The following is a 24,975-nucleotide window of genomic DNA, read 5'->3' on the forward strand; positions in this document are numbered from 1 at the left end:
GCAAATTCAAAGTTCACCAACCAAATTTGAGTTAATATCAAATGAAAAGAAATATAACAGGCAACACAGCAGCAACCTCTCGCTTGGAACAGATATAATTGCTTAGTATCACGTCATGTGAACGTTCATAGTTGTCTCATTGGCAATCATACTGCATCTCCTTATTTCTATCTAGAATTTTAACAGATGCCCGCAGTGATACAGCATGCATACAACAACATTTAGCACGAGAACAAAGAACAACAAACTTGACACTAATGGATTTACGCAACGCGCTACTTGATGAATTGAACATCTTTTTAGCAAAATTACAAGAAAAAAAGAACAGAGTTTCAATGTCCCCCGCGTTGCACATGTTTTATCAATCCAAGGTACAAGGACAAAAACTAAAAAAAAAAAACACTTTTGTTTTGTTCTTTAAAACTTTTTATAAATATCTAAGAGAAATGAAGGCTTCAGACAAATGTAGATATGACTAAATATCGGTATACTACGTGACTCTTTTATAAAGGTGTTTGTTTTATATGTTAATTTTATGTTACGAAATATTTCATAAAAAGCCGATATGATATACAGCTCGAAATTATAGATAGATCTTGATGCTTCGTCTCTTTATATTTAAAATACCTTGTTTAAAAACATATCTTCTCTTTTTTACATTCGTTTTTCTTTTCATTTTTAAAAGTTTTTTGGGAGGTTTCTTTGGGTTTTTTGTTTTTGTTTATATAAACACAAAAATAAGCTCACTCTATTTGAATATTAACATAGTGATGTATCTGGCAAAGTGTTATGCCTTTAACATCAAACTATAATGTGTATGTCTTCAAGTTGTACGGCAAACAGTTTAGTAGTTTTACGGATATTCAAATCTTATTATTCCTATTTAAAACATACAATTCAAAGTAAATCAAAACTAAGAGAACGAAATCAACCCAAAAGACACAAGACCATGTGCGCTGAAAGTGTGAGCGTCTCTTGCTAATCATGACTCACCTGACATGCGAATTAACACTCAGTCAAAATATCACAAACAAGACACAGTCGGTAAATTTACATACAGTGGATTCATTTATTTTCGTAGATTGACGAAAAAATGCATTTTCGTGGATATTTGATTTCTTGGTTATGGCAATCTCTGCATACAAAGCTTATGATAAAACAATTCGTAGAACATTTAAATTCGTGGTTAACCTGTACCCACGAAATCCACGAAAATTGATATCCAACGAATATAAATAAATCCACAGTATCAGGCGACCCTTCTTGTATCATACGATCTAAGAGACATATTATATCGGTCGACAAATTCTTGATCGTAAAACTTATGTAGTGTCGATTGCAGTCGTTCTTCCTCGAAACTCTCCTGGAGCAGTTTTTGTGTAAGGAGCACACACTTGTTAATGAAGTCATAATAGCAGATGAGTATGTTACTGCTAAAAATAGGAAGTTGGCAATTTGAAACCTGATATCGTCACGTTTGTCATAGATTACAGTTTGAAGTTATCCACCTGTGTCAATATGAAAGAAAAGATCAAAATATGAAACAACCTTAGAATTTTAGTACTATCCATAATTTCAAATTAACTAAGATACATGATATGCAATCAATCACTGAAATGCAAGTTTTGAGTTGTCGGAACATCAACAACATATCTGAAACTGAATTTAAAAAATTTGGTAAGAAGCGTTTTGTTTTTGTCTTTAAGGAGGTTCAGTATGGATTTTGCACTGGAATTCTACTTTCATGAAGAATACAAAAACAAGTCGGCCAGAAGTGGTGCACTATTAGTACCAAGTGCAATACCGACTGTTTGTTAATTTAATCCACCAAATTCAACAAGTGTGTCTTTTATCAAAAAGTCCATTATTATTATGGTGTAATCTGCGGTATATTTGTAACCAGAATTAACGCACAATGATACATACATCCCACCTTTTGCAAACTCCAAAACCCACAATTACTTGAAAAAACCACACAACAATTTTGATTGATAAAAATGAACACTTTTGAGAAGGAAATCGAAAACATATATCTTTTACAACATACATATACTTCCATTATAATATTCTAATTAATGTTATTGACTAAAATATGAGAAACGGTTGATCAAAAATTGTATACAGCTAGAATTTAAACTTTTTATGTTCTTTGGACTTCACTTAGGTATCTATGATCATCTATGATAAGTTTATTTAGTACAATCAACTATTCTATTAGTTTGAAAATAATACCTGTTGATTACTCAAATTACTACCCAATATGTTCACTGTCTTCCAAAACCACAACGTACTAGTACTCTATTCATTTAAAAAAATATTTCAGGCCTCAACGTTCAGTTTTTTGGGCATGCTTTTTGCCATTTTTACCTCCGTGGGCATTTAAACCCCCTGGAATTCCAATCCTGTTCCACCCCTGGGTATATTTTAGGACTTTCATAAATGTTAACATCATTTACGCCCGTACCAAGTCAAGAACATGACAGTTATATTTATTCGTTCTGTTGGTTAATAGTCAAGCATTTGGTTTTGTCAGCTTTTAAGGATTTCCCCTTTTTTAATTTACCTTGGAGTTCAGTATTTTTGTAAATACTTCTTTTTATCACACTATCAGATAGGGTTGCCAGAACAAATCTATTGGCATTATATTTATGAAATTCTTAAATAAAACGCAATACATGTCCTTAGGGACGACATCAAAAGATCGATGTAGGATAAAAAACTTAAATCAAATAGTTTGGGGGTGGGGGGGGGTCAAGATTGCTGCAAGTTTTGTTATTCTTAAATCGATTTTACATATATCCCTATTGGTCAATCAATTTTTCCCAAATTAAGTTACGAGGGGGGGTGTGGGGGTCAGTGAAAAAACTATGTGAATTAAGTTTTTTATCCTTCATTGAACTTTTGATGTTGTCCCTTACGTAATGAAATTGATTGTTTTTAGTTTAACTATTTTAAGTTCATTTATACATGTTATACCTAAACTTTGCGAATCTATTGGTGTCTAAATTTTGAATACTATACTACTTAACTGTCCTACTTGTTCAAACATATGTTTTGGGTTTTTTTTTTAATTTAAATAATGGCAGTCTGGTAGATCATGGAGATTGAATGATGGAAAGAAATATCTATTTCCTTCTACTTTCCTTTTTGATTTTCGGGAAATAGCATTGTGGTTAAATAATTGGAAAATACAGATAGATGTTATACAGGATTACTGAATCAATACGTCTGTGGATTTAAGATTGACAATAACGGTAAGTAAAATGTCAACTGATTTTCTCAAATATTGTACAGTTGCGGATCTTTCATTTAAAAGAATTGTATATAATTATTTGGAGTGTTATTATAAATAGATAAAAAGAATTGTGTCCATTTTTAGAAAACATTTAACGTGATTCACGGTACGTGATTCACCTATTCTATTTAAACACGCGACCTGTTTGCATTGTGCATGCTTACCCTTATACGTTTAACAATGATTTTGAATACATATGTATACTGTCACAAGTTGTGTTAATAACATATATGATATCAGAATCTGTCCGACAATAAAGTCAACGAAATATTTCTTAAATGTTTAACCAATAAAGTTATAAACTTTCAATGATAACGTACAAGAGATTTGCGTTTATTGTAAACACACCGGGTTACTAATAAAACTATTTTAATATCATATTGTTAAAAATTTCGTTATTTCTTTTTTTTATGAAGTATTACCTGATCCATAATAATTTTTTAAATGTGGTGTTCGTGCTTTTCAACTTAGTATTTTATTCAACCTCCACTGAACAGTCATATGTCGACGATTCGTCAGACGTGAAAAAATATTTAGCCGTACTCAGTTCGATCTTCCAACTATTTTGAAACTTGTTAAGGTGGTGTGATAAATTATAAGACTGGTACATTGGGCTTTCGTTTTCTTTTAATCTTTTTTAATACCTTTCCTACAATAAAACTAAAACGTTATCTTATTGGAACGGCTAAGAATAGCTATTTCTTTTTGGGGTAACCACACTACTTGCGTCTGGCGTATATACAAATTTAGTCCTGGTATCTAGTCGTTTATCTGAATTTTATGACCACTTGGCCTAACCATGCTAACCTCAAGTACCTTTCACCTTCACTAAAAACTATTCAATTTACAAATAACAATAAGGTAAGTTGATTTACAAATCTGTCGTCAAACTTTTATTGCATTTAGAAATAAAAAAAACTTATCAGCAATGATAATATAAAAGCAATTTTTCTCTCCAAATTCTGAGGAGGTTAACTGATACATTTTACCTGAGACCAAAGAATGTATTTGTGTAATGAATTTGTGTTTAAGTCCCGTATTATTAGAGCTTTCTTACAAATGGACGAAAGGTACGTATGCTTGACGAATCATACGTAAAACTCGTTTTAGGGATCCTTTATTTTGACATATTTAGATAATAGTCGTGGAATTTCGGACAATTATCCTACATGCAACGACACTTATCAAATTGGACTTTTCTTGAGATATATTTAGAATTTCGGGACGTACAATAGGTTAAAAAAGGATACCACTAGGTCGGTCGGAATAGGTAACACTACAAAATATCCTAAATACATCTAGTAGTCAGACGAATAAAATGTCCCTAAAAGACTAAAACGATCCAAAATTTTCAACGCTCAAAATAATAAAATGAAAATGAATAAAAAAGATTATCTTCATACTTTGCCATATGCTGGTGCTCGATTAATAACTTTTGAATCATCGCCTCTCCTCTGGTAATATTCACCCCCCCCCCCCCCCCTAAATGTGTATATATGATACACCGCACCAATGGAACGAATATTTTAGCGTATAATTGCGTTTTGCCTATAGTCCTGAACATTCATGAAATATTAGCCACTGGACGATAAGTGACAACTTCGCGTCTATCTTCCAAATATGTGTACTGTTAAATCGTCATTATATTCAAATCAACAATGTATATGGTGCAAAATTGTAGATTTATTTTCTTGATATACAAAATCTGTTTTTCTAGATTTATTCAACATTACTTTTTAAAAACATTATAGCATCATTTTTTTTTTATCAAATCTCGATATTCCACTTTGACAATTTGCTGAAAGTGACTATACAAAATAAAAATAAATGTGAATCTAACGTACTTCAATAATGCCATTGAAAAGTTAATCGTGAAACTCGTGCTTAAAAAATTCCCGCTGAAATGTGTGTACTCGTGGTTTACGGAAGTAACGTATCGGACGTAAGTGTATTTGACACTATTTTTCTCTATTTGATTATATTAAAATCGTGTATTATTTGCAATATTATTATTTTTGAAAAATAAACTTGGTTTAGAAAAGAATGCTGTTTTACTGGATAAAACAAAGACTCTTTTAACTGTTATTGTGGAAATGAAATACGTGCTCCGTTTACGTTCGTTCGTACTTTTCGTCAATTTGTAAGAAAGCTCTAATGAAACTTAAGCACCGAAGAACATGATAAAGGTAACACAATTTAATATTGATTAAGAACATCATGAAACACTTCTCCTTTTACAGCCATCAATATGACTATCCAATTCAAAAAGAAAGAACAAAATCAGCTCACCAAATGGATCGGAGGGAGGAAGAAGTATACACTTTTGTATAAGGCTTCCCGAGATGGATGTACTTCCACAGCTTTCCATAATACTTGTAATAATAAAGGTCCAACAGTGACAGTTTTGTATAACGTAGACAATTTTATGTATGGTGGGTATACCGCAGTCAACTGGAAAAGTGTTGGCAACTATCAGAATGATGGCTCGGCTTTCCTCTTTAGATTTTATCAAAATGGTAACTGGAAACCAGTGCGAATGACCGTCACGAATGCTCAAGATGCCATGTACGATGACGCTTCATATGGACCAACATTTGGAGCGCATGATTTAAAAACATTTACGAACACTGTAAACTTTGATGGAACAAACTTTTCGTTAAATGGATCAACTAACTTTGGAGTATCCTACACTATGAATGGCGAAAACTACAACTCTATCGCTAATGGCCATCTTCGAGTAAAAGACATTGAAGTTTATTTGGTAGAAGGTAAATTATAATTTTTAAACATATAAAACTATATAAAAAGTAAAATCACAAAGATACTGAACTCTGAGGAAAATTCAAAACGGAAAGTCCCTAAGCAAATGCCAAAATCAAAAGCTCAAACACATCAAACGAATTGATAACAACTGTCATATTCCTGACTTGGTACAGACATTTCCTTATGTAGAAAATGGTTGATTAAACCCGGTTTTAAAGCTAGATAAACCTCTCACTTGTATAACAGTCGCATCAAATTCCATTTTATTGACAACGATGTGTGAACAAACAAACACAATAGGTTAAAATGTCACAAATAGGGTTACTCGAAGAAGAATATATAGCTTTCCATCTATTGACTGATATTAAAAGCAGTACTCAATAATACAAATCGACTAAGATTTCATTTCAATCGGTCGAATTAAGTTCTTTCTTGAAAGCCTTAAAAAATAGCATTCTGCATTTGTTTGTTTTACAATAAAAATCATGAAGGTATTCAGGGTTATAATCATAATTTTCATTATTGAAATAGATCTAGGTGGAGGGACACCACTGGACGAACCATGGCGAAAGACTGCAAAATGGAATCCCAAGGTTAGTAGAAGCATTTGTTTTCACTTACTGTTCATTCTAAAAATCAACCTTGGAAACAAACTAATTTGCCTAAACGTAACACAGCGATTTCTAAAATAATTGATGCTTTAAAATATTCGATGTCAAAAATTCTTTTATTCTGTGTTTTCTCGTGTTTTGTACAATATATGTTTTGGTGGACGACTAGTAATCAATATGATTATCAAAACAATCTTAGATACCAAGATTGAAATATTGGTCGCCAGACGTAATACTGGTGTATAATTTCTACTAATATGATAAAAGATTATCTTTCATTTGTTCATACATTTTGTAATTGTAGTTAAACACACTTTTAGATGCATATTCTAGTACTATGCACAACTAATGTAACTTTCAATAAAATGAACAAAAAAGTATGCATGAATATATGATTATACACATCAACATCATTTTGTTATTTGAATATCCGACTTCATATCAGTGATATAGTTATCAAAAGTACCAGTGTATATCAAATTAGCATGAGCCAGGTGCACTCGACACCAATCCTGATTGACTACTGATTTCATACTGTATCGAAAGTCAATGGTTCTCTCTTGGCATTCCGGCTTCCTCAATCATTACAAACGGATCGTCATGGAATAGCACACAAGTGCTGAAGGTGGCGTTAAACACCAACTAAGCATGTCCAAATTGTTAATTCAGGTGTGTTCACATGTGTTATCGTGCTCATTGTTTATGGGACAAATAAAATTGAGAATGGAAATGGGGAATGTGTCAAAAGAAACAACAACGCGACCATAGAACTGACAACAGCAGGTCATCAACAGGTCTTTAATGCAGCGAGAAATTCCCGCATCCGGGGCGTCCTTCAGCTGGCCCCTAAAAAAATATGTATACTAGTTCAGTGATAATGAACGCCATACTAAACTCCAAATTATACACAAGAAACTAAAATTAAAAATAATACAAATATATACAAAGTCTATATAAAATACAATTATCTATTTTTCAGGCCTTATTTCTACCTTTAAAAGAACAAACAGCATAGTGTATTTGATAAATTCCATGGCTTGTCAGATACGCGGTTATCACGCGAATAAGAAACACATCTTCAGTATACACAATTAGTGCGTTCAGTGTCCTTCAGTGCTGCGTTGTTTGCAATTAAAAAGTTACCATCATCCAAAGTTGTACATCCTGCTATGTATGTTTTACATCCTCTTTGCTGTTTTGTTCTTTAAAAGGTAGAAATAATTGTATTCTATATAGACTTTGTCCCATAAACAATGAGCACGATAACACCTGTGAACACACCTGAGTTAACAATTTGGACATGCTTGGTTGGTGTTTAACGCCACCTTCAGCACTTGTGTGCTATTCAATGACGGTCCGTTTGTAATGATTGAGGAAGCTGGAATGCCAAGAGAGAACCACCGACTTCCGATACCGTATGAAATTGAAAATCCTAGACAATTGGGATTGGTGTCGAGTGCATCTGGCTCATGCCAATTTGATTATGTAGTGATATTTAAACACCAACAATCAATCAATGTATGATAGCGTTCATAGTACTTGTGAAGTTATCATTCCAATTTAATTACATGTATTTCAGCTGCTAAACGATTTGAAAGAAAGAGTAGAAAAATACAAGCCGTTGAAGGATTTAAAAGTTCCTCAGGCACGAATTTTATTGGTTGGGCAAGTAGGAGCAGGAAAATCGAGTTTATTTAACACCATTAACTCAATCTTTAGAGGTTACATAACCAGTCAGGCTTGCAGTGGCAATGCAGAACACAGCTTAACAACCATGGTAAGATGCATTTTTAAGGTTACTACGAAAGTAAATGTTCGATATGATAGTTAAAACCGTCTTGGTGAAATTCTTGTATCAGTTATTTGTACTACTAATTTTTTTTTCTCAGTTTGTATTTATGGTGCATTTTTTTTTTACATGTTTCGTATAAAGATGATGTTTAATTTAAGTAAATATTTTTATTACCTATGGTTGACATTCTATTCTAACTCTTACAATTTTTATTAAGTACCGAATGTACCAAATCAGAAATGGGCAATCAGGAACACCAATGAACTTCAGACTTCATGACACCAGAGGACTTGAAGCTGACCAAGGGATTGATTCTCATGAAATGAATTACCTTCTTGATGGAAATTTACCGGATAGACACCAGGTATTTTGAAAGCTTTTTTATTTATTAAAAGGGTATTGAAGACTAATCTTATCTTTAACATATTGACAATACACTCTTATGTACAACGTTTAATTCAGTTGGTAGTCTTTTTGTAATTATATGTGTTGGTTTTTTTGGCATACTGTTTTGTTGATTTTATGGTAATATTTTTTTTTGTTTTTTAAAAGGTCTGGGAAAGGATATGCATGCATTATAAAGAATAACATAAATGAGAAAGTATCAATTCAATAGAATATTACAGGGAAATAAATCTAACTACTTGGAGTAGTTCTAGATGGCTAAAAGTAAGCAAATCACATAATGATTGATATAAAATATTACTGTCAACTCACTTCTTTGAATGGAATCAGTCATATGTGCTGCTGTCAACATGTCCTTGCACTTAAGTTCCTTCCTGCTTGTTGTTTAGGTTTATGTTGCTTCATCTATTGATTTCTGTTCGTTGTTATATTTTCTTAGTAGTGTTTCTCTTTTGATCATTTTGAATTTGTTGCCATGTTTTTTTATTGAACTAATTATTTTCCTTAACCCCTTTGGTATCTTATATCTCTTTTCACAGTTTAATCCTTCAGTACCTATATCAGGAGATACACCAGGATTTATTGGTAGTCCTAGTCTAAGTGACAAAATCCACTGTGTCATATTTGTACTGGACGGAAGCATTGTTGATGTTATTCCAGAGAAGGTTATTGAGAGGATGAAAACCCTACAGCTGCGTATGAATCAAAGAGGTTTGAAATAATGTGTCTTTAACATGTTAGTCAGTTTAATATAGATATAGCAAAACACCTATATTGTTGGAAGATCATAAAAGTCTGAAAAAATCATAAGGGATGGAATAATTTCAAGAAACTATCCATTTATTGACTAAGTAGTCCAAATTATGTTATATGGTATGCTTGAAATAATATCCAAATAGAATACAAGTCTTTTTCATATTCAGCATCAGGTCTTGATTGAATTTAATTAAAGAAGAGGGTCAATTGGTCAGTTGGATGTGCCATTAATACGAGTTGTACTAAATAGATCAAATTCTTAATATAACTATTCTCAAATTAATTACACTTGACTACCATTTACAAAGTCTCTCAAAAAGACAGAAGAGTGTGTTTCAAAGTGATCACCAAAATAATCAAACTTTCATTGCATCAAAGAAACTGAAGGAGATGAGCAAAGTAAACCAAAATTAGACATACTTTAATGTTGGGTGTTGCAAAGGAATGTTTTATACTAAATTCAATGTAAACAAAATTAGAGACTCTAAAGAGCCTGTGTAGCTCACCTTGGTGTATGTGCATATCATAAACGAATAAAAATTTACAAAATTTACAAAATTCATGAAAATTGTCAAAAATTTACTATAAAGGGCAATAACTCCTTAAGGGGTTAATTGAACATTTTGATCATGCTGTCGTATTTGTAGGTCTTACTTTGCTGTACATTATTGATGTTTACAATTTATCTCTATCTATAATAATATTCAAGAAAATAACCAAAAGCTGCAAAATTTTCTAAAAATTACCGATTCCGGTGCAGAACCCAACAACGGGTTGCCTGATTGCTCTGAAAATTGTAGGGCAGATAGACTTTGACCTAACTAACAAATGTATCCTCATCAGATTCACTTTGAATGCTTTGGTTACTGAGATTTTAGCCAAAAACTGCATTTTACCCTATGTACTATTTTTAGCCATGTCGGCTATTTTGGTTCGCAGACAGGGTCATTAGGGGTGCTATAAACAGTTTCTTATAAAAAAACAAGGGGTTATATCCCAACTAAAATTAGACATGGAGAGAAGTCCCTTTTTATCAATATAATTGATGAAAAAGTATCATGTTTTTTTGTATTTGGTTGTAAAAATATGTTAATTAACTTCAATTAAAGCAGGTTGAATGATTAAAATAATATAAAAAAATTGGATTAAATATACATGTTTTGAGGGGAGACAATACTGTAAACAGTCTGTTTGTTTGGCAGTGAAAATTGAAAACTTATTTGCAGCCACTGTAGCTCTTTTCAGAGCAGGCGAACATACCCTGAAGCATGAAATTTTTGAAAAACCATGTAATAGTCTATGAAATTCATACAATTTTGACTATGAACTAGAGGCTCTAAAGAGCCTGTGTCGTTCACCTTGGTCTATGTGAATATTAAACAAAGGAAGCAGATGGATTCATGACAAAATTGTGTTTTGGTGATGGTGATGTGTTTGTACATCTTACTTTACTGAACATTCTTGCTGCTTACAATTATCTCTATCTATAATGAACTTGGCCCAGTAGTTTCAGTGGAAAATGTTAGTTAAAATTTACAAATTTTATGAAAATTGTTAAAAATTGACTATAAATGACAATAACTCCTTAGGGGTCAATTGACCATTTCTGTCATGTTGACTTATTTGTAAATCTTACTTTGCTTAACATTATTGATGTTTACAGTTTATCTCTATCTATTATAATGTTCAAGATAATAACCAAAAACAGCACAATTTCCTTAAAATTACCAATTCAGGGAGAGCAACCCAACAATGGGTTGTCAGATTCATTTGAAAATTTCAGGGCAGATAGATCTTGACCTGATAAACAATTTAACCCCTGTCAGATTTGCCCTAAAGGCTGTGGTTTCAGAGTTATAAGCCAAAATCTACATTTCACCCCTATGTTCTATTTTTAGCCATGTCGGACATCTCGGTTGGTTGGACGGGTCACCGGACACAATTTTTAAACTAGATACCCCAATGATAATTGTGGCCAAGTTTGGTTTAATTTGGCCCAGTAGTTTCAGAGGAGAAGATTTTTGTAAAAGATAACTAAGATTTACAAAAAATGGTTAAAAATTGACTATAAAGGGCAATAACTTCTAAAAAGATCAACAGACCTTTTTGGTCTTGTTGACTTATTTGTAGATCTTACTTTGCTGAACATTTTCGCTGATTACAGTTTATCTCTATCTATAATAATATTCAAGATAATATAAAAAAAACAGCAAAATTTCCTTAAAATTACCAATTCAGGGGCAGCAACCTATGAAAGAGTTGTCCAATTCATCTCAAAATTTCAGGGCAGATAGATCTTGACCTGATAAACAATTTTACCCGATGTCAGATTTGCTCTAAACGCTTTGGTTGGTTGGACGGGTCACCGGACACAATTTTTAAACTAGATACCCCAATGATGATTGTTTGTGGCCAAGTTTGGTTTAGTTTGGCCCAGTAGTTTCAGAGAAGAAGATTTTTGTAAAAGATGACTAAGATTTATGAAACATGGTTAAAAATTGACTATAAAGGGCAATAACTCCTAAAGTTGTCATCTGACCATTTCAGTCATATTGCTTTTACAGTTTATCTCTATCTATAATAATATTCAAGATAATAACAAAAAACAGCAAAATTTCCTTAAAATTACCAATTCAGGGGCAGCAACCCAACAACGGGTTGCCCAATTCATCTGAAAATTTCAGGATAGATAGATCTTGACCTGATAAACAATTTTACCCGATTTCAGATATGCTCTAAATGCTTTGGTTTTTGAGTTATAAGCCAAAAACTGCATTTCACCCCTATGTTCTATTTTTAGCCATGGAGAAGATTTTTGTAAAAGTTAACAACGACAACGGACAACGGACGACGACGGACAACGGACGCAAAGTGATGAGAAAAGCTCACTTGGCACTTTTGACATGACCATGACTCTTTATTTTTCATATGTTGATAAAAATGTGCAGGTATTATGTCTTCAGGGGTATGTACTGTTATGATGACCTGATTTCAGGTTTTTTAAGCTTAAATTAGCCAATGTTTTTCCCAGTTTCTCTGGATAAAACTTTTTTATACTGTTAAAAGTACACTTTTTTTTTAATTTCACAACAAACTATAATAAAATAAATAAATAAACAGAAAATTCTGATTCCAGTGATATCTAGTTTTATACAAGTATCTTTATTAATCAGTCCACCACTAAGGGTCACTTATACATTGTCCCTCAAAATATGATGTCATAGAAAAAAACTTGATTGCACCCCAGACACATTTTCTAAACTAGATACCCTAATGATGATTGTGGACAATTTTGGTTGAATTTTTCATAGTAGTTTCAGAGAAGATTTTTGTACAAGATAACAAAAATTTACGAAAAATTGACAAAATGGACTATAAGGGCAATAACTCCTTAAGGGTCAACTGACCATTTTCGTCATTTTCACTTTTTTGTAGATCTTACTTTGCTGAACATTATTGCTGTTTACAGTTTATCTCTATCTATAATAATATTCAAGAAAATAACCAAAAACTGAAAAATATCCTTAAAATTTCCAATTCTAGGGCAGCAACCCAACAACGGATTGTCCAATTCATCTGAAAATTGTAAGGCAGATAGATCTTGACCTGATAAACAATTTTACCCCTGTCAGATTTGCTCTAAATGCTTGGGTTTCAGAGATATAAGCGAAAATCTACATTTTACCCCTATGTTATATTTTTAGCCATGGTGGCCATCTTTGTTGGTTGGCCCAGTCATCGAGCACATTTTTTAACTAGATAAAAAATTGGAATGTATGCATGTTCTAGACCTTAAAGAAATATAACTAATACTATTTTAAATTTTACAGGAATTCCCCAAGTAGTTTTGCTTACTAAGATAGACAAAGTGTGTGAGGCTACAGCTGAGGATATATCGCAAGTATTCTATAGTCCCGTCATCCAGGAAACTGTCGATAAAGTATCACAGATAATGGGGCTTCCAAGGTCACATATTTTACCAATCAAGAATTATGAATCAGAGATGGAACTGAATGAAAATGTGAATATTTTAGCTCTACTGACTCTACAACAGGTGTTACATTTCGCTGATGACTACATGTATAACTATCTTGACCAAATTGAGGAAGGGAAAGTGAGACAGCTTCATATAAGGGAATAAGTGAAAGACAAATCACTCTGATTGGATAGAAACTTGTATGCTAACTATATTTAAAAAAAATGCTGTATGCATAATATATTATCAAGTATACTTAACGTATTACCTCATTAGAATATAAGAGAATGTGGGTTTTTTTTCAAATATAGAAGCAAATAAAAAAACTTGACCACTACTGTCAAATGACTTTGAATATCAAAGAGAATTTGATATTGCTGCTTTGCTTTGATATTGTTGCTTAATAAAAACTGTAGTGTATATTTGTTAATTGTATCATGTATGTAAAACATTTTCTCAATCAGCGAATTTTTTCAATAGTACAAACAAGAACAAAACAAACATCAAGATTTAAATAGAATTTATATTATCCTTCAATATGATACACAAACAATAATAAATTACAAAGAAATAAATATGATATCCACAATAACTTCCAAATCATTTTGCACTACTTGTAAGATATCAAACCATCCCAAAATTTTAATCATGATCTTGTAAAACTGACAGGAGTGGTCCCTCTTTTTTAGTTTGATAAACATTTTTTGTATTCCACAAAATTGTCATATTTTTTTTTAATTTTTATTATATTCCATATGATATAAATTGGTCAGATCAATATACTTAATATAAAAAATCTTCTATCAAACAAAATTTCCACTTGATGTAAATAATTCATCTATTAAACAAAGTGTTCTGTGTGTAGCCCAGTACAAAACAATAAAATTCATCTCACAAACAAACATGAAATTATCACAGTATAGGACGGACATAATTTTATATCACAGTTAACAATACCATATTTTTATATACAGTCATTTGAAAAGCACATTTATTGTATGAGATTTACAGTTTCTTCTTTATACTTTTCAATGAAAATTTAAAAAAGAGATCACTGAGAGAAAAAGACAGTAGGAAGTTTTAAGAGTGTATAGAAATAACTCAGAGTTATCTCCCCTTAAACCATTCCTGGTTTTATAATAGCATGCTTTCATGTACAGTCATTTGAAAAGCACATTTATTGTATGAAATTTCTTCATAAAGTGTATTTTTCAAGAAAATTTAAAAAAGAGATCACTGAGAGAGAAAATAGCATGTTTTTAATTGTGTATAGAAACCATACAGAGTTATCTCCCCTAAACCATTCCTGGTTTAACAAATAGCATGCTTTTATGTAGTCATTTGAAAAGCACATTTAATGTATAAAATTTACAATTTCTTCATAAAGTAAACTCTTCAGTGAAAATTTCAAAAGATATCTCTGAGAGAAAAAACAGTATGAATTTTCAAGTGTGTAAAGAAACAATAATAGTTATCTCCCCTAAACCATTCCAGGTTTAGCATACATTGGCAGATGGTAGTAATTGTAACTAAGGAAACTGAGGAATCTGGTATCTACAGCTCGTTTGGTCCCTGTTTCTTGATAGATCTTCAATAATTGTTCTTTCTGTGACTCATTCATCTAAAAGAAAAAGAAAAAAAATTAGGAATATGGGTCATAAGTACACCATGTTCTCTCACACTAACATATTTCCATATTCAGTGACTATGAAATAATGGTCAAAAACCTGATTTAGCATATATATCTTAAAGATTCACATCATAATGAACATGTGTAATTATTTTTCAGTTGTTGAGACAAAAACTTCACTGAAGCCTACCTTGAACCAAAACTAATCTCATATAGGACGGACTAATAAACACACTGCAGAAAACTTAATTATTCCCATTCTGATATGCAAGGCATTAAAAATGTATGATACTGATTCATGTTTGCATAAAAGCTGTTTCTGAAATACTTTCATTATGTGAATTGAGACCAACTGCTTGGATAGCACAAAATATTGAATATTTGAGACTTATTCTAGATGAAAAAGGACACAATGCCCCTCTTGCTTAATCATATTTTAATTTTGAGTGACAACAAAATTAATTTGCAAAAAACTAGAACATCTTGAACAAAAGATTCAAAACTGTTAAACCCCTAGTTTTTCAAGGTACCATAATTTATGAACTGGAAGTTAAAACCAAATATCACTAAATATCAACATGATGTCTTCAACAATGGAAAATATAAATTATCAAAAAAAATTAATAAAATTAAAAGAAATGTAACAGGCAACATTGCATCAAATTCTGGCTTAGAACAACTACAAGTGTAATGTAGAAACATTTTTTGATGAATGTGGAAATATATTTTAATGAATAACTTACCGGAACATCTTCATCAATGATCTGTCTAACCTTCTCTTCCACAGCCTCTATACCTTTCTCCTGTTTTAATAATAAAATAAAACATTATAAAACTCCAATCTTACTAAAACTGTAAAAAGAAGAGAGTATTATAAGATTCTGTTTTGCCTCTTGCATTTTAAGATCACAAGGCATTATAAATCAGTCAAATAAGATGAAATATCTTCAGGGGGAGGGTGGGGAGGTGTCTAAGCCAACACTTATCTTCTAATTTCTTAATTTCATAGAAAATTAGGAACAAAATGGCTATTATTTATAGTAACAGTGTCAACTTTCACATGTTTATGCCATAACAGTGAAACAACCTGTGACATTTCTCCATTAAAGAGTCCAGGTTATATTAGCTTAATAATTCATGAATAAAAGTAAAATAATTTTAGAAGGTTGGATGATTATTTTTTTTTTAATTTATACAATTTCAGAAGCCAGAAAGCAATTAATTTTTTACTTCTATATACCTCTATATACCTTTCAATTTTTTTTCATACTGTGTGGAAATTATACATCAGTTCCCTTTCTTTAAAAGAAAACCTTACTTAGTCAACATAAGATTAAAGTTATTTTTCTTGTGTCTTTTTTCATCAATCAAAAAAAGTTATCTTGTATAGGGTCTGGATGGGGTTTACTGTGCACAGAACAATGGGACAAAAAAATATACAGAATATAGGCCAAAAACTACGGAATTGGGCCACAATTAAAAATATTTTGGTTTGCCAAAACCCTACTCAAGGTTGAGACAGTGGGTGGTAGGTAGGCATTTTTTTTTTTAAAGAAATTGAAGTATCTGATGTTTATTAGTCTTCATGCCTATCTGATTAAAAAAAAAACTTCTTCAAATCAGGACAATAAAAGAATTTGGGTAGGCAGCTTTTTTCTGGGTAGGTAGGGTTTGGGCAAACAAACCTTTTCTTTTTTATGGCCTTGAGAATAACAGTGCTTAATTATAAAAAAAAAATAGAGAAAAAAAGGCAATCATAGGGTACTTATTAAACACAGAAGATTTTAAAGTTGTTTTTTTTAATCAAAATTACTAATTTTATTACACAAATATTACTTTTATTCATGTTTATTGATATGTTCCATCTAGTATGCAGTGAACTCACAATTACTCAAAAAAAAAAAGATTTTTTTTCCATAACAACAAAGTTAAAATCCATGTATAAAATAAACTGTCATAGTGTTTTCATTAATCAGTCTCTTTGAATTACAATAGCTTAATCAAAATATCATTAGACAAATGACTGATTTTATACACCTTTCACTAGATTCCTTCACAAACTTTATTATTCCTTGTTATATTTATTTAGTTATAAACCTGGGAATTGTGGGACAGTTAAAACATCCTTTCATCTCTCATGATTGGAAATTAATATTCAATTTACCACTGGCAAGATTTATTGATCTTTGAATTCAGAATTTAACCAGATAGGTTAATAAAGCCAGTATTGGTGATTTTTTTCATTATAACTACTATCAATCTAATTGCATTTGTGTTTTAGAATGTTTTTGATACAAGTTACTAAAAATAGAATAACATGTGATAAACAACATGCCACAAAATATTTAAATAGTTTCAAGATTTTGTTACTGCATCATTTTTAGTGGCTCTTAGTTTGAAGGTGTTGTCACCCCATCATGTTGAGTGTAATTTGTTGAATGGCAGCAATAGTTGAGCATAAAAATGGACATTTGCAACAGAAAATGAAAAACTGACCTTGACAGGTATTACAACAGATTATCTATTCTTAATTAATCTAAAATTGTTCTTTTCAAATTACATAATGGTAAGTGGAAAAATTGTCTACAGTTGCAAAAAACATTTCAACAGGTAGATAGCTGAGTTTATTGTATAAAATCTTCTTATATTAACTTATCATAATGGATGTTACGCATGAGACAAATTGAAATCATATCTTAATTTTGTTGACCACCCCCAAATATTCTCTGAATCCATGAAGTGAAAAAAAGGCATGCCAATCATATCAATTTATCTACTAAACCATTATTAGCTTTATTTGCTGCTAAATGTTCAGTGGTAAATATTTCAAGCTAAGTCAATACAATCAAAATTACTTACAGGACTATTGCTCAGTAGTTCTCTAACTTCATCACGGAAATCTGTGAATCTATCATGATACATTGCCAAACTCCATGTCTCCAAGAAATATCTGAGGATGAAAAAAAATCACAAAATATGAACATGTAAGTAAATCATACTCTGACCAACAGTATTTCTCTGATTCTAGTACCAACAATATCTCTCATTATTCATTAATGTATTAAAAAACTTGTTGATTTAAAAAAAAAGAGTAAATATTGTTTTGGAAACTCTAATTCTTATATAGCTTTTAGTTGCACTATTTCACAAAGGTCTAATTTGCTTAAGTTTAAATTACAATATAAGTTTTAGAACATTACGATAACTGTTTAATCTTCCCTATCATAGGTTGTATGGTGATAAAATAGAACTGATCATGTGGTTTAAATAATGAAAGTTCTCTATTTGAAAATACTAAGGTTCAATACATACGTGTAAAAGTCCTTGATAAGTCCTTCATTAAACCTGGACACCAAATTATTCAGACATCTCTCATGAAGTCCATACAAACATACAAAGTTACTGCATGGAATAGGCTGAAATGAACAAGTATATTTTTAATTCACAATGATTTTTTTTACAAATTTATATACATGTTAATTTTCATTAATAGATCAATTGACTTATTGTTTGTTGGTGTTTTAAAACTCCTAATTTCAGCACTATTTGTTATATTCTGGCTATTCAGTTTTTGTTGGTGGAAAAAAGCTGCAAATTCCCTTGAGAAAACCATGACCTTCGTGGGGAAAACTAACAATCCTAATCAATTTAGAATTATGATGAACACATCAGCCACATTAAAAATAAGGAGATATGGTATGATTGCTATTAAGACAACTTTAAACTAGAGTTCAAATGACATAGAATTTAGAAACTATAGTTACTGATAGAAAATAAGTTAAATTGACAACTTCCTAAAAATGAACTACATTAATTAGGCCGTTAGTTTTCTTGTTTGAATTGTTTTACATTTGTCCTTTCGGGGCCTTTTAACGCTGGCTATGTGGTATGTTCTTTGCTCATCGTTGAAGACTGAACAGTGACCTATAGTTGTTAATTTCTGTGTCATTTGGTTTCTTGTGAAGAGTTGTCTCATTGGCAATCATACCACATCTTCTTTTTTATATACACTGAGAGTTTTGATTATAATCAATGATACCTATATGCAACTTACCGACTTGGAAACACATGTGATTGTCTCTATATTGTTATACTGATTCACATGTATCCTAAAGTACTCTGGACTTCCGTCAGTAGCTCCTGTTATATACTCCTTACCCTGATAATAGAAAGTCAATTTGATAAATTCTGGACATATGACAAAAGAAAAATGTTTTAAAAAAAATCTAAAATGCTTAGGCTTCTATTTCTTAGGATATCTGTACATGATATGAAATTTATTGAAATACATATTAAACTGCCCTTCAGCGCAATTCATGAGGTTGATCTAGTTGGCACTATTTTAAGTCACTTAGAATACACATATAAGGTAACTTGAAGTTCACTGAGTAAAGTCTTCTTATGTTCCTTTACATATGTAAAGTGCACTGCATACATCCAACTTGGTAGTGTTAGCATAAATAAAGCCACTAACTGTATAATGTTAACTTACATAATCATGTTGTGCCATCTGATCAGCTAGAGGCATATCCAGTCCTGGTTTAGCAATGTGTAAGTAATTGTAGCCTCCTAAAAATAGAAAATACTTCTGATATAATGGTAAAGGACAGGGTGCAATACATGCCTTATTTGACCTTATATTCACTTAATTTGAACTCTCTGTTTATGTTTCTTTCCAAGATGAGGTAATGTAGAATAAAATAAAATCCAGTTACGTTTCCATAAAGTCTACTATAAATGTAGTCTAAACACCATGCAAAAGGCACTTCTACATGGTTCTTAGAAGATCATAAATTTTTGCTAACTTTTAACAAATCATTTACCCAAACAGGGGCTGATCCAGCCATTTTAAAAGGGGGGGTTCCAATTATATGTCCCCATTCAAATGCATTGATCGTCCAAAAAAAAGGGTGGTGGTTCCAACCCCCGGACCCCCCCACTTTGGATCCGCCAATGTCACAAATATAGAGAACATGCCATTAAAAATATATACAACTCATGAACTGGACCAACCATTTAACTTCAAGGAGAAGGGGGTTATAGTTTTTTTTGCCATGGGCATTTTTCAGTCTAAAAATACAGCATGCATTTTACTCATTATTGAAGGAAACCTATAGTTGTTTTCATGATCTCTGATGGATAGTTGGGATATTGGCAAAATGTAAAATCTGCTTCTCTTTATATCTGATGCTACATATTTTAAATTCATGTAATACCATTATTTAGATTCATATATCTAATAAAGGAGTAGGTCCGGTAAGGGCCGATTTTGGCCTCAAATTTCCCGTTCATTGAACGAAAGATTTTGGACACTTTTTAAACACTTAAGTGTCTATTTAAATTGATTCAATTAGTTTCTGTAAAGAATTTTAACTGATTTAGTAATTAAAAACGCTCCGATTCAAGCTTAAATATGAAAAATCTATCAAATATGCCAAAAAACGTCACTTTTCAGATGGTTTTTGTCAAAAATGAAAGTGGCCGCATCCGTGTTCATCCTCAACCTTTATATATGTTATGTATTATCATCAAATACAACTTACATTTCAATATTATGAATGAAAATGAATGCGGCCACTTTCATTTTAGACGGAAATCGTTTAAAATTTAACTAAAATGCTCAAATTGTGAAGATTTCAGTAATTTAGCATGACTTAATGGTGCTAGTACCCGATATATGTGCATTGTTTTGACAAAAACAACCCATATTTATGTAGCAGAAGCAGTCTACTTCCCAGTAAATAGCTAAAAGATTACATTTTCATACTTTTGTAAAACTGATCTATTTTGGGGCCAAAAGGGGTCTTACTGAACCTACTCCTTTCAAGCTGATTGAAAAATTATATTAATCAACCAATTTATATGAGAACCAGAAAATTTGTTTTGAATTGTAACTTATTTATTTTATCTCTAATTTAAAAAAAGAAAGTATGTCAATTCATGTGAGAGAAAGAAACTTTTGTCTTTGAAATTTTCAGGTTTTTTTTTTTATCTTTCATTAAAGATCTATCTAACTAATGTTGCAGAACTTTAAACTGGATTGAGTACGTAATTACAGAAAATATAATGCAAATGTAAAGGAAATCAACTGTTTCAAAACAGTTTTCTTCAGTCATGCATGTTTGATATGAATCGTTTTCATGCAATGTGCAACATGGAAGATTAGAGACAAGACAAATAAAAACAAGATTTCAGTTTTTAACATTTTCTAATATCTTGGTTGGAATTTTCTGCTAGAGAAATAATAAAAATAACTAAATCAGATTCCTTCCTATTAGCTGCATTTCAAATAAGCATTACCATGTAAACTTAAGATTGACAGTTATTATAGTTCTTGACACACTAATGCACCATGAAAATGAGGTAAAGGTCAGGTTAGCCTTGTAAGGTTGACATTTTAAACTAACGTCTATTTTATAGAACAATATACTTCACATTTCATGCATTCAGAAACTGACCTTATCACAAATACTTGACCAATGAACCATGGAAATTAGGTCACCGACCATAAATTGAGAGACATCTGAACTGATTACTTTGCAAATGCTTTTTTCCAACAACATAAAAAACTGATTTGACTTTGACCACAACATAAATATAATAGAACAATTTCTGAATTTACAGTAAATCAAGACAGTCTATTCAAACTAACAGAAGACATCATCACAACTAAAATTTATTTGAAGTTAATTCTGAACATTTTATTTAAAAGAGTGTGCCTACGTCAATTGGAATTCATATAAGACAAACTTTTGAAAACAACAATCAAAATTCTGTAGCCATGACGTCTAAAGCTAAAAACTAAAATTTGTTTAAAGTTAATTCTGAACATTTTTTTAAATCAAGAGAAGAACCCTTCATAAATTAGAACTCATGTAAGACAGAACTTCAAAGTTCTTAGAAACAGCTGAGCTTGTATAAATTTGAACTCATTATAAGACAAAACTTCAAAGTTCTTTGAAAATGCCAATCAAAACTCTTTTGACATGAAATCTAATGCTAGGTTACTTCTTATTTGTCTTCAGCAAAGTTTATTCACAAATCTTTACAGCAAAGCCTTTGGGTATTGATGTTTCATTCCGATCACGTTTGTTTGATCTCAGCATTTGCTACTAGATTCAGGTAATACTAAGCCCAAAAAATAGTACTTTGTTTCTGGTCTCATCTGTTTCATTAAAAGTTAGATAATAAAGATGATTTACTCTTTTATTAATGATGATATCTTATTAATTATAAATGTTCCTTTCTATGATGTTGCAGGAATTATAAGACGTCTATCAATAAACCCTAATGTAATTTTATGATAAGCCTCTTTTATCAGGGTTTTATACCTTATTATATCACCAGAAAAAGTTTCAAAACTTAAAAAATATAAGCAATAACTTCTTGAAGGTCGTTTTGTATCCTTTAGTTTTGAAGGTCGTTGCCAAAGTATAATATTGCCACAGTAATAAATATTTGTTATGGCAACGATTAAATAACAATATCATTAAAAGTGTTGAATGCTTTGTATTCTATAATATTTATGATCTCAAGCGATTAATTTGATCGTACAATTCTGATCTTGTTTGCTGATTTTTCCAGGGAGATTCAAACTGATTATTTTTTGCAAATAAATAAACACATCATATTTGAATACAATCAAATGAATGCTTGAAATTTTTACTGGGTCTAAGTTTTCCTAGAAAATATTGTTCCATTTTTTTTTTTATTTTTAAGACTGATTTAGTATCATTTAAAAACAGAACATTTGCAAACAACCTTTAAGTCAACAGTTCTGTTTGCTGATGGTGTTGTAAAAATAAAAACATTGCTATTTTGAATATCCATAGTGTATGCCAAATGTAAGTTGTCAATTGCACTTTAAAAACTGTAATAATCTGGGAACTTTTTGCACTTTTACAAAGACCAGTCATTACCTGGCAAAACTCCTCCTTGAATCTTTGGATTCCTGTAGATTGGTATCAGGTTAAGAGTTTCTTCTGGTGGGGCTGTCTGTGGCTCCATGGTAGGATCAAACAATCTAAGCATTTCTGTTGCCAGCTGTAAAAAAAAACCAAAAACATGTAGCACATATTTACATACATAATGATATAATGATAGTTCTTTAAATTCAGAAATATTGCGAGGTTTAAAATAATGTTCGTTACGAATAATGAACAAATTGTCAGGGTTACAGAAGAAAATAATATTATCAGAATAGTCAGTATCCAATTGGTGCAAAATTACGCAAGTAAATTTTTACATCAGAAACTACAACTAGCAGAAAATCATCAGACTACTATAAGGGCCCAATATTAATTAAGTCTTGGATTCCTGACATGAAAATCTCCACACATTTATAAACAGAATGACTTTTGCTCAGGTAAATATAATGGCACTCTTAAGGTTATAAAGATAAAATCTTAAAATATTTTAGCAGTGCCCTTTTTCAAGCATGACCTTGCCCAGAAAAGCGGTTCACATCATCACTTATTTAAATATCATAATGTCATTTTGACATTATGATATTTATGATAAGAAAATACCACAGGGAGTATCTACTTCTGATATTAATTAGAATAATATTGAATTATTACCCACTTGCCAGTTACCTATCTTATACATTCATTGTTTCTACATTTATAAGCTTATGATAAACATCATGATATAATGAATAATAAATGTTGTGAAAAGTTTAATAATTTCTTGTGTTACGATCGTTAAAGTACAATTATGTAGAATCAATTTGTCGCATACTCTTATGTATAGTTTCTTCTTTCTAAGCAAATAACAATCCTAGTTTTTTTAATTCCATGAATAATCATTTTGCAATTCTTAATAGGCAGTAATAATGTGTTCTATTGAAACTCTTTTTCACCTGAATTACTTTGCATGGGCTATGTAGGTGATTGGTTTGTTGAGGGAGTAAACTGTTTTTAGTTGCTTCCTATTCCAATTATAAGTATTAAGTACAACTCTCTTAAGGCCAAACAATAGTTTTAATCCAACAGTGATTTTTTTTGTACGAAAATTTGCCATTAACCGATTTTTCACCTTGTCAATTCAAATATTTTATGAAAATATACCTTCATGTGCTAAATTATAGATAAATGGCGTCAAATTTAGAGACATTTACCAAAAATTTCAAATTCTTTGACATTTTATTCTTTGAACAGATATACTTTACCTTTTTGTTTCAAAAGAGTAACACAAGCCAATTTTTGTAAAAAGTTTTGGGTTATATCTTTACAAAAGAAAAATAAGTTTTGTAACAATTATTTGGAAATAATTCATTCTTTTTATTTTCTTGATTTTTTTGCTGTATATTTATCTAAATTATGTACTTCAGCAATTCTTATTTCTCTGTAAATTCCCTTGTCTGGCTAGACTTCATTTCCCATTTTCACAGCACAATGATTTGACTTTCACATGACACGCTTACAAAAAAATGGCAATCCAGCATCACGCTTAGACTTCAATAAGACCCACAAAAGAAGCTCTCACTATCCTTATTCTCTCACCATTTTTTTAGTTGTTGCTAAAATCTTTCATCAATGATTATTTTTGCTTTTCAAAATATATGAATGAGTGGCTTAAAAATGACATTTAAATGATCAATGTATCTGTCATATTTTCTTCCAAAGCAAATAAATGCATTTAACCCATATGTTTCGTTTTAGCCATAGTGTCTATGTTTTCTGACGTACAAGGAATTAAAATAAACTAGAGGCTCTAAAGAGCCTGTGTCGCTCACCTTGGTCTATG

At 31.2% G+C, this 24,975-nt stretch overlaps 2 protein-coding genes across 5 annotated transcripts in view; one reads left to right on the forward strand and one right to left on the reverse strand.

Annotated features, from left to right (window-relative positions):
- LOC143068988 (interferon-induced protein 44-like) overlaps window positions 1-14,017 on the forward strand; it is a 51,285-nt gene extending 37,268 nt beyond the window's left edge. Inside the window, exons 1-7 of one of the 3 annotated variants that reach the window (XM_076243407.1) lie at window positions 3,122-3,254; window positions 5,536-6,063; window positions 6,590-6,651; window positions 8,249-8,446; window positions 8,679-8,825; window positions 9,406-9,577; window positions 13,453-14,017. In XM_076243407.1, coding sequence (XP_076099522.1) covers window positions 5,544-6,063; window positions 6,590-6,651; window positions 8,249-8,446; window positions 8,679-8,825; window positions 9,406-9,577; window positions 13,453-13,763 — 1,410 coding nt within the window. In that variant the 5' untranslated portion in view covers window positions 3,122-3,254; window positions 5,536-5,543 and the 3' untranslated portion in view covers window positions 13,764-14,017. Of the gene's footprint in view, window positions 1-3,121; window positions 3,255-4,045; window positions 4,157-5,535; window positions 6,064-6,589; window positions 6,652-8,248; window positions 8,447-8,678; window positions 8,826-9,405; window positions 9,578-13,452 lie in introns of those variants that run through there. The other 2 variants (XM_076243409.1, XM_076243408.1) reach the window with 2 other exon arrangements.
- An 813-nt stretch (window positions 14,018-14,830) lies between these two features.
- Window positions 14,831-24,975, reverse strand: part of LOC143068987 (cilia- and flagella-associated protein 61-like) — a 50,325-nt gene continuing 40,180 nt past the window's right edge. The window contains exons 23-30 of one of the 2 annotated variants that reach the window (XM_076243406.1): window positions 23,148-23,271; window positions 19,721-19,797; window positions 19,283-19,387; window positions 18,541-18,644; window positions 18,088-18,178; window positions 15,972-16,031; window positions 15,093-15,219; window positions 14,831-14,907 (exon numbers count right to left, since the gene is read on the reverse strand). In XM_076243406.1, the coding sequence (XP_076099521.1) occupies window positions 14,894-14,907; window positions 15,093-15,219; window positions 15,972-16,031; window positions 18,088-18,178; window positions 18,541-18,644; window positions 19,283-19,387; window positions 19,721-19,797; window positions 23,148-23,271 (702 nt within the window). In that variant the 3' untranslated portion in view covers window positions 14,831-14,893. The other variant, XM_076243405.1, reaches the window with a different exon arrangement.

Source organism: Mytilus galloprovincialis, chromosome 3, assembly GCF_965363235.1.
Source record: "Mytilus galloprovincialis chromosome 3, xbMytGall1.hap1.1, whole genome shotgun sequence".
NCBI lineage: Eukaryota > Metazoa > Mollusca > Bivalvia > Mytilida > Mytilidae > Mytilus > Mytilus galloprovincialis.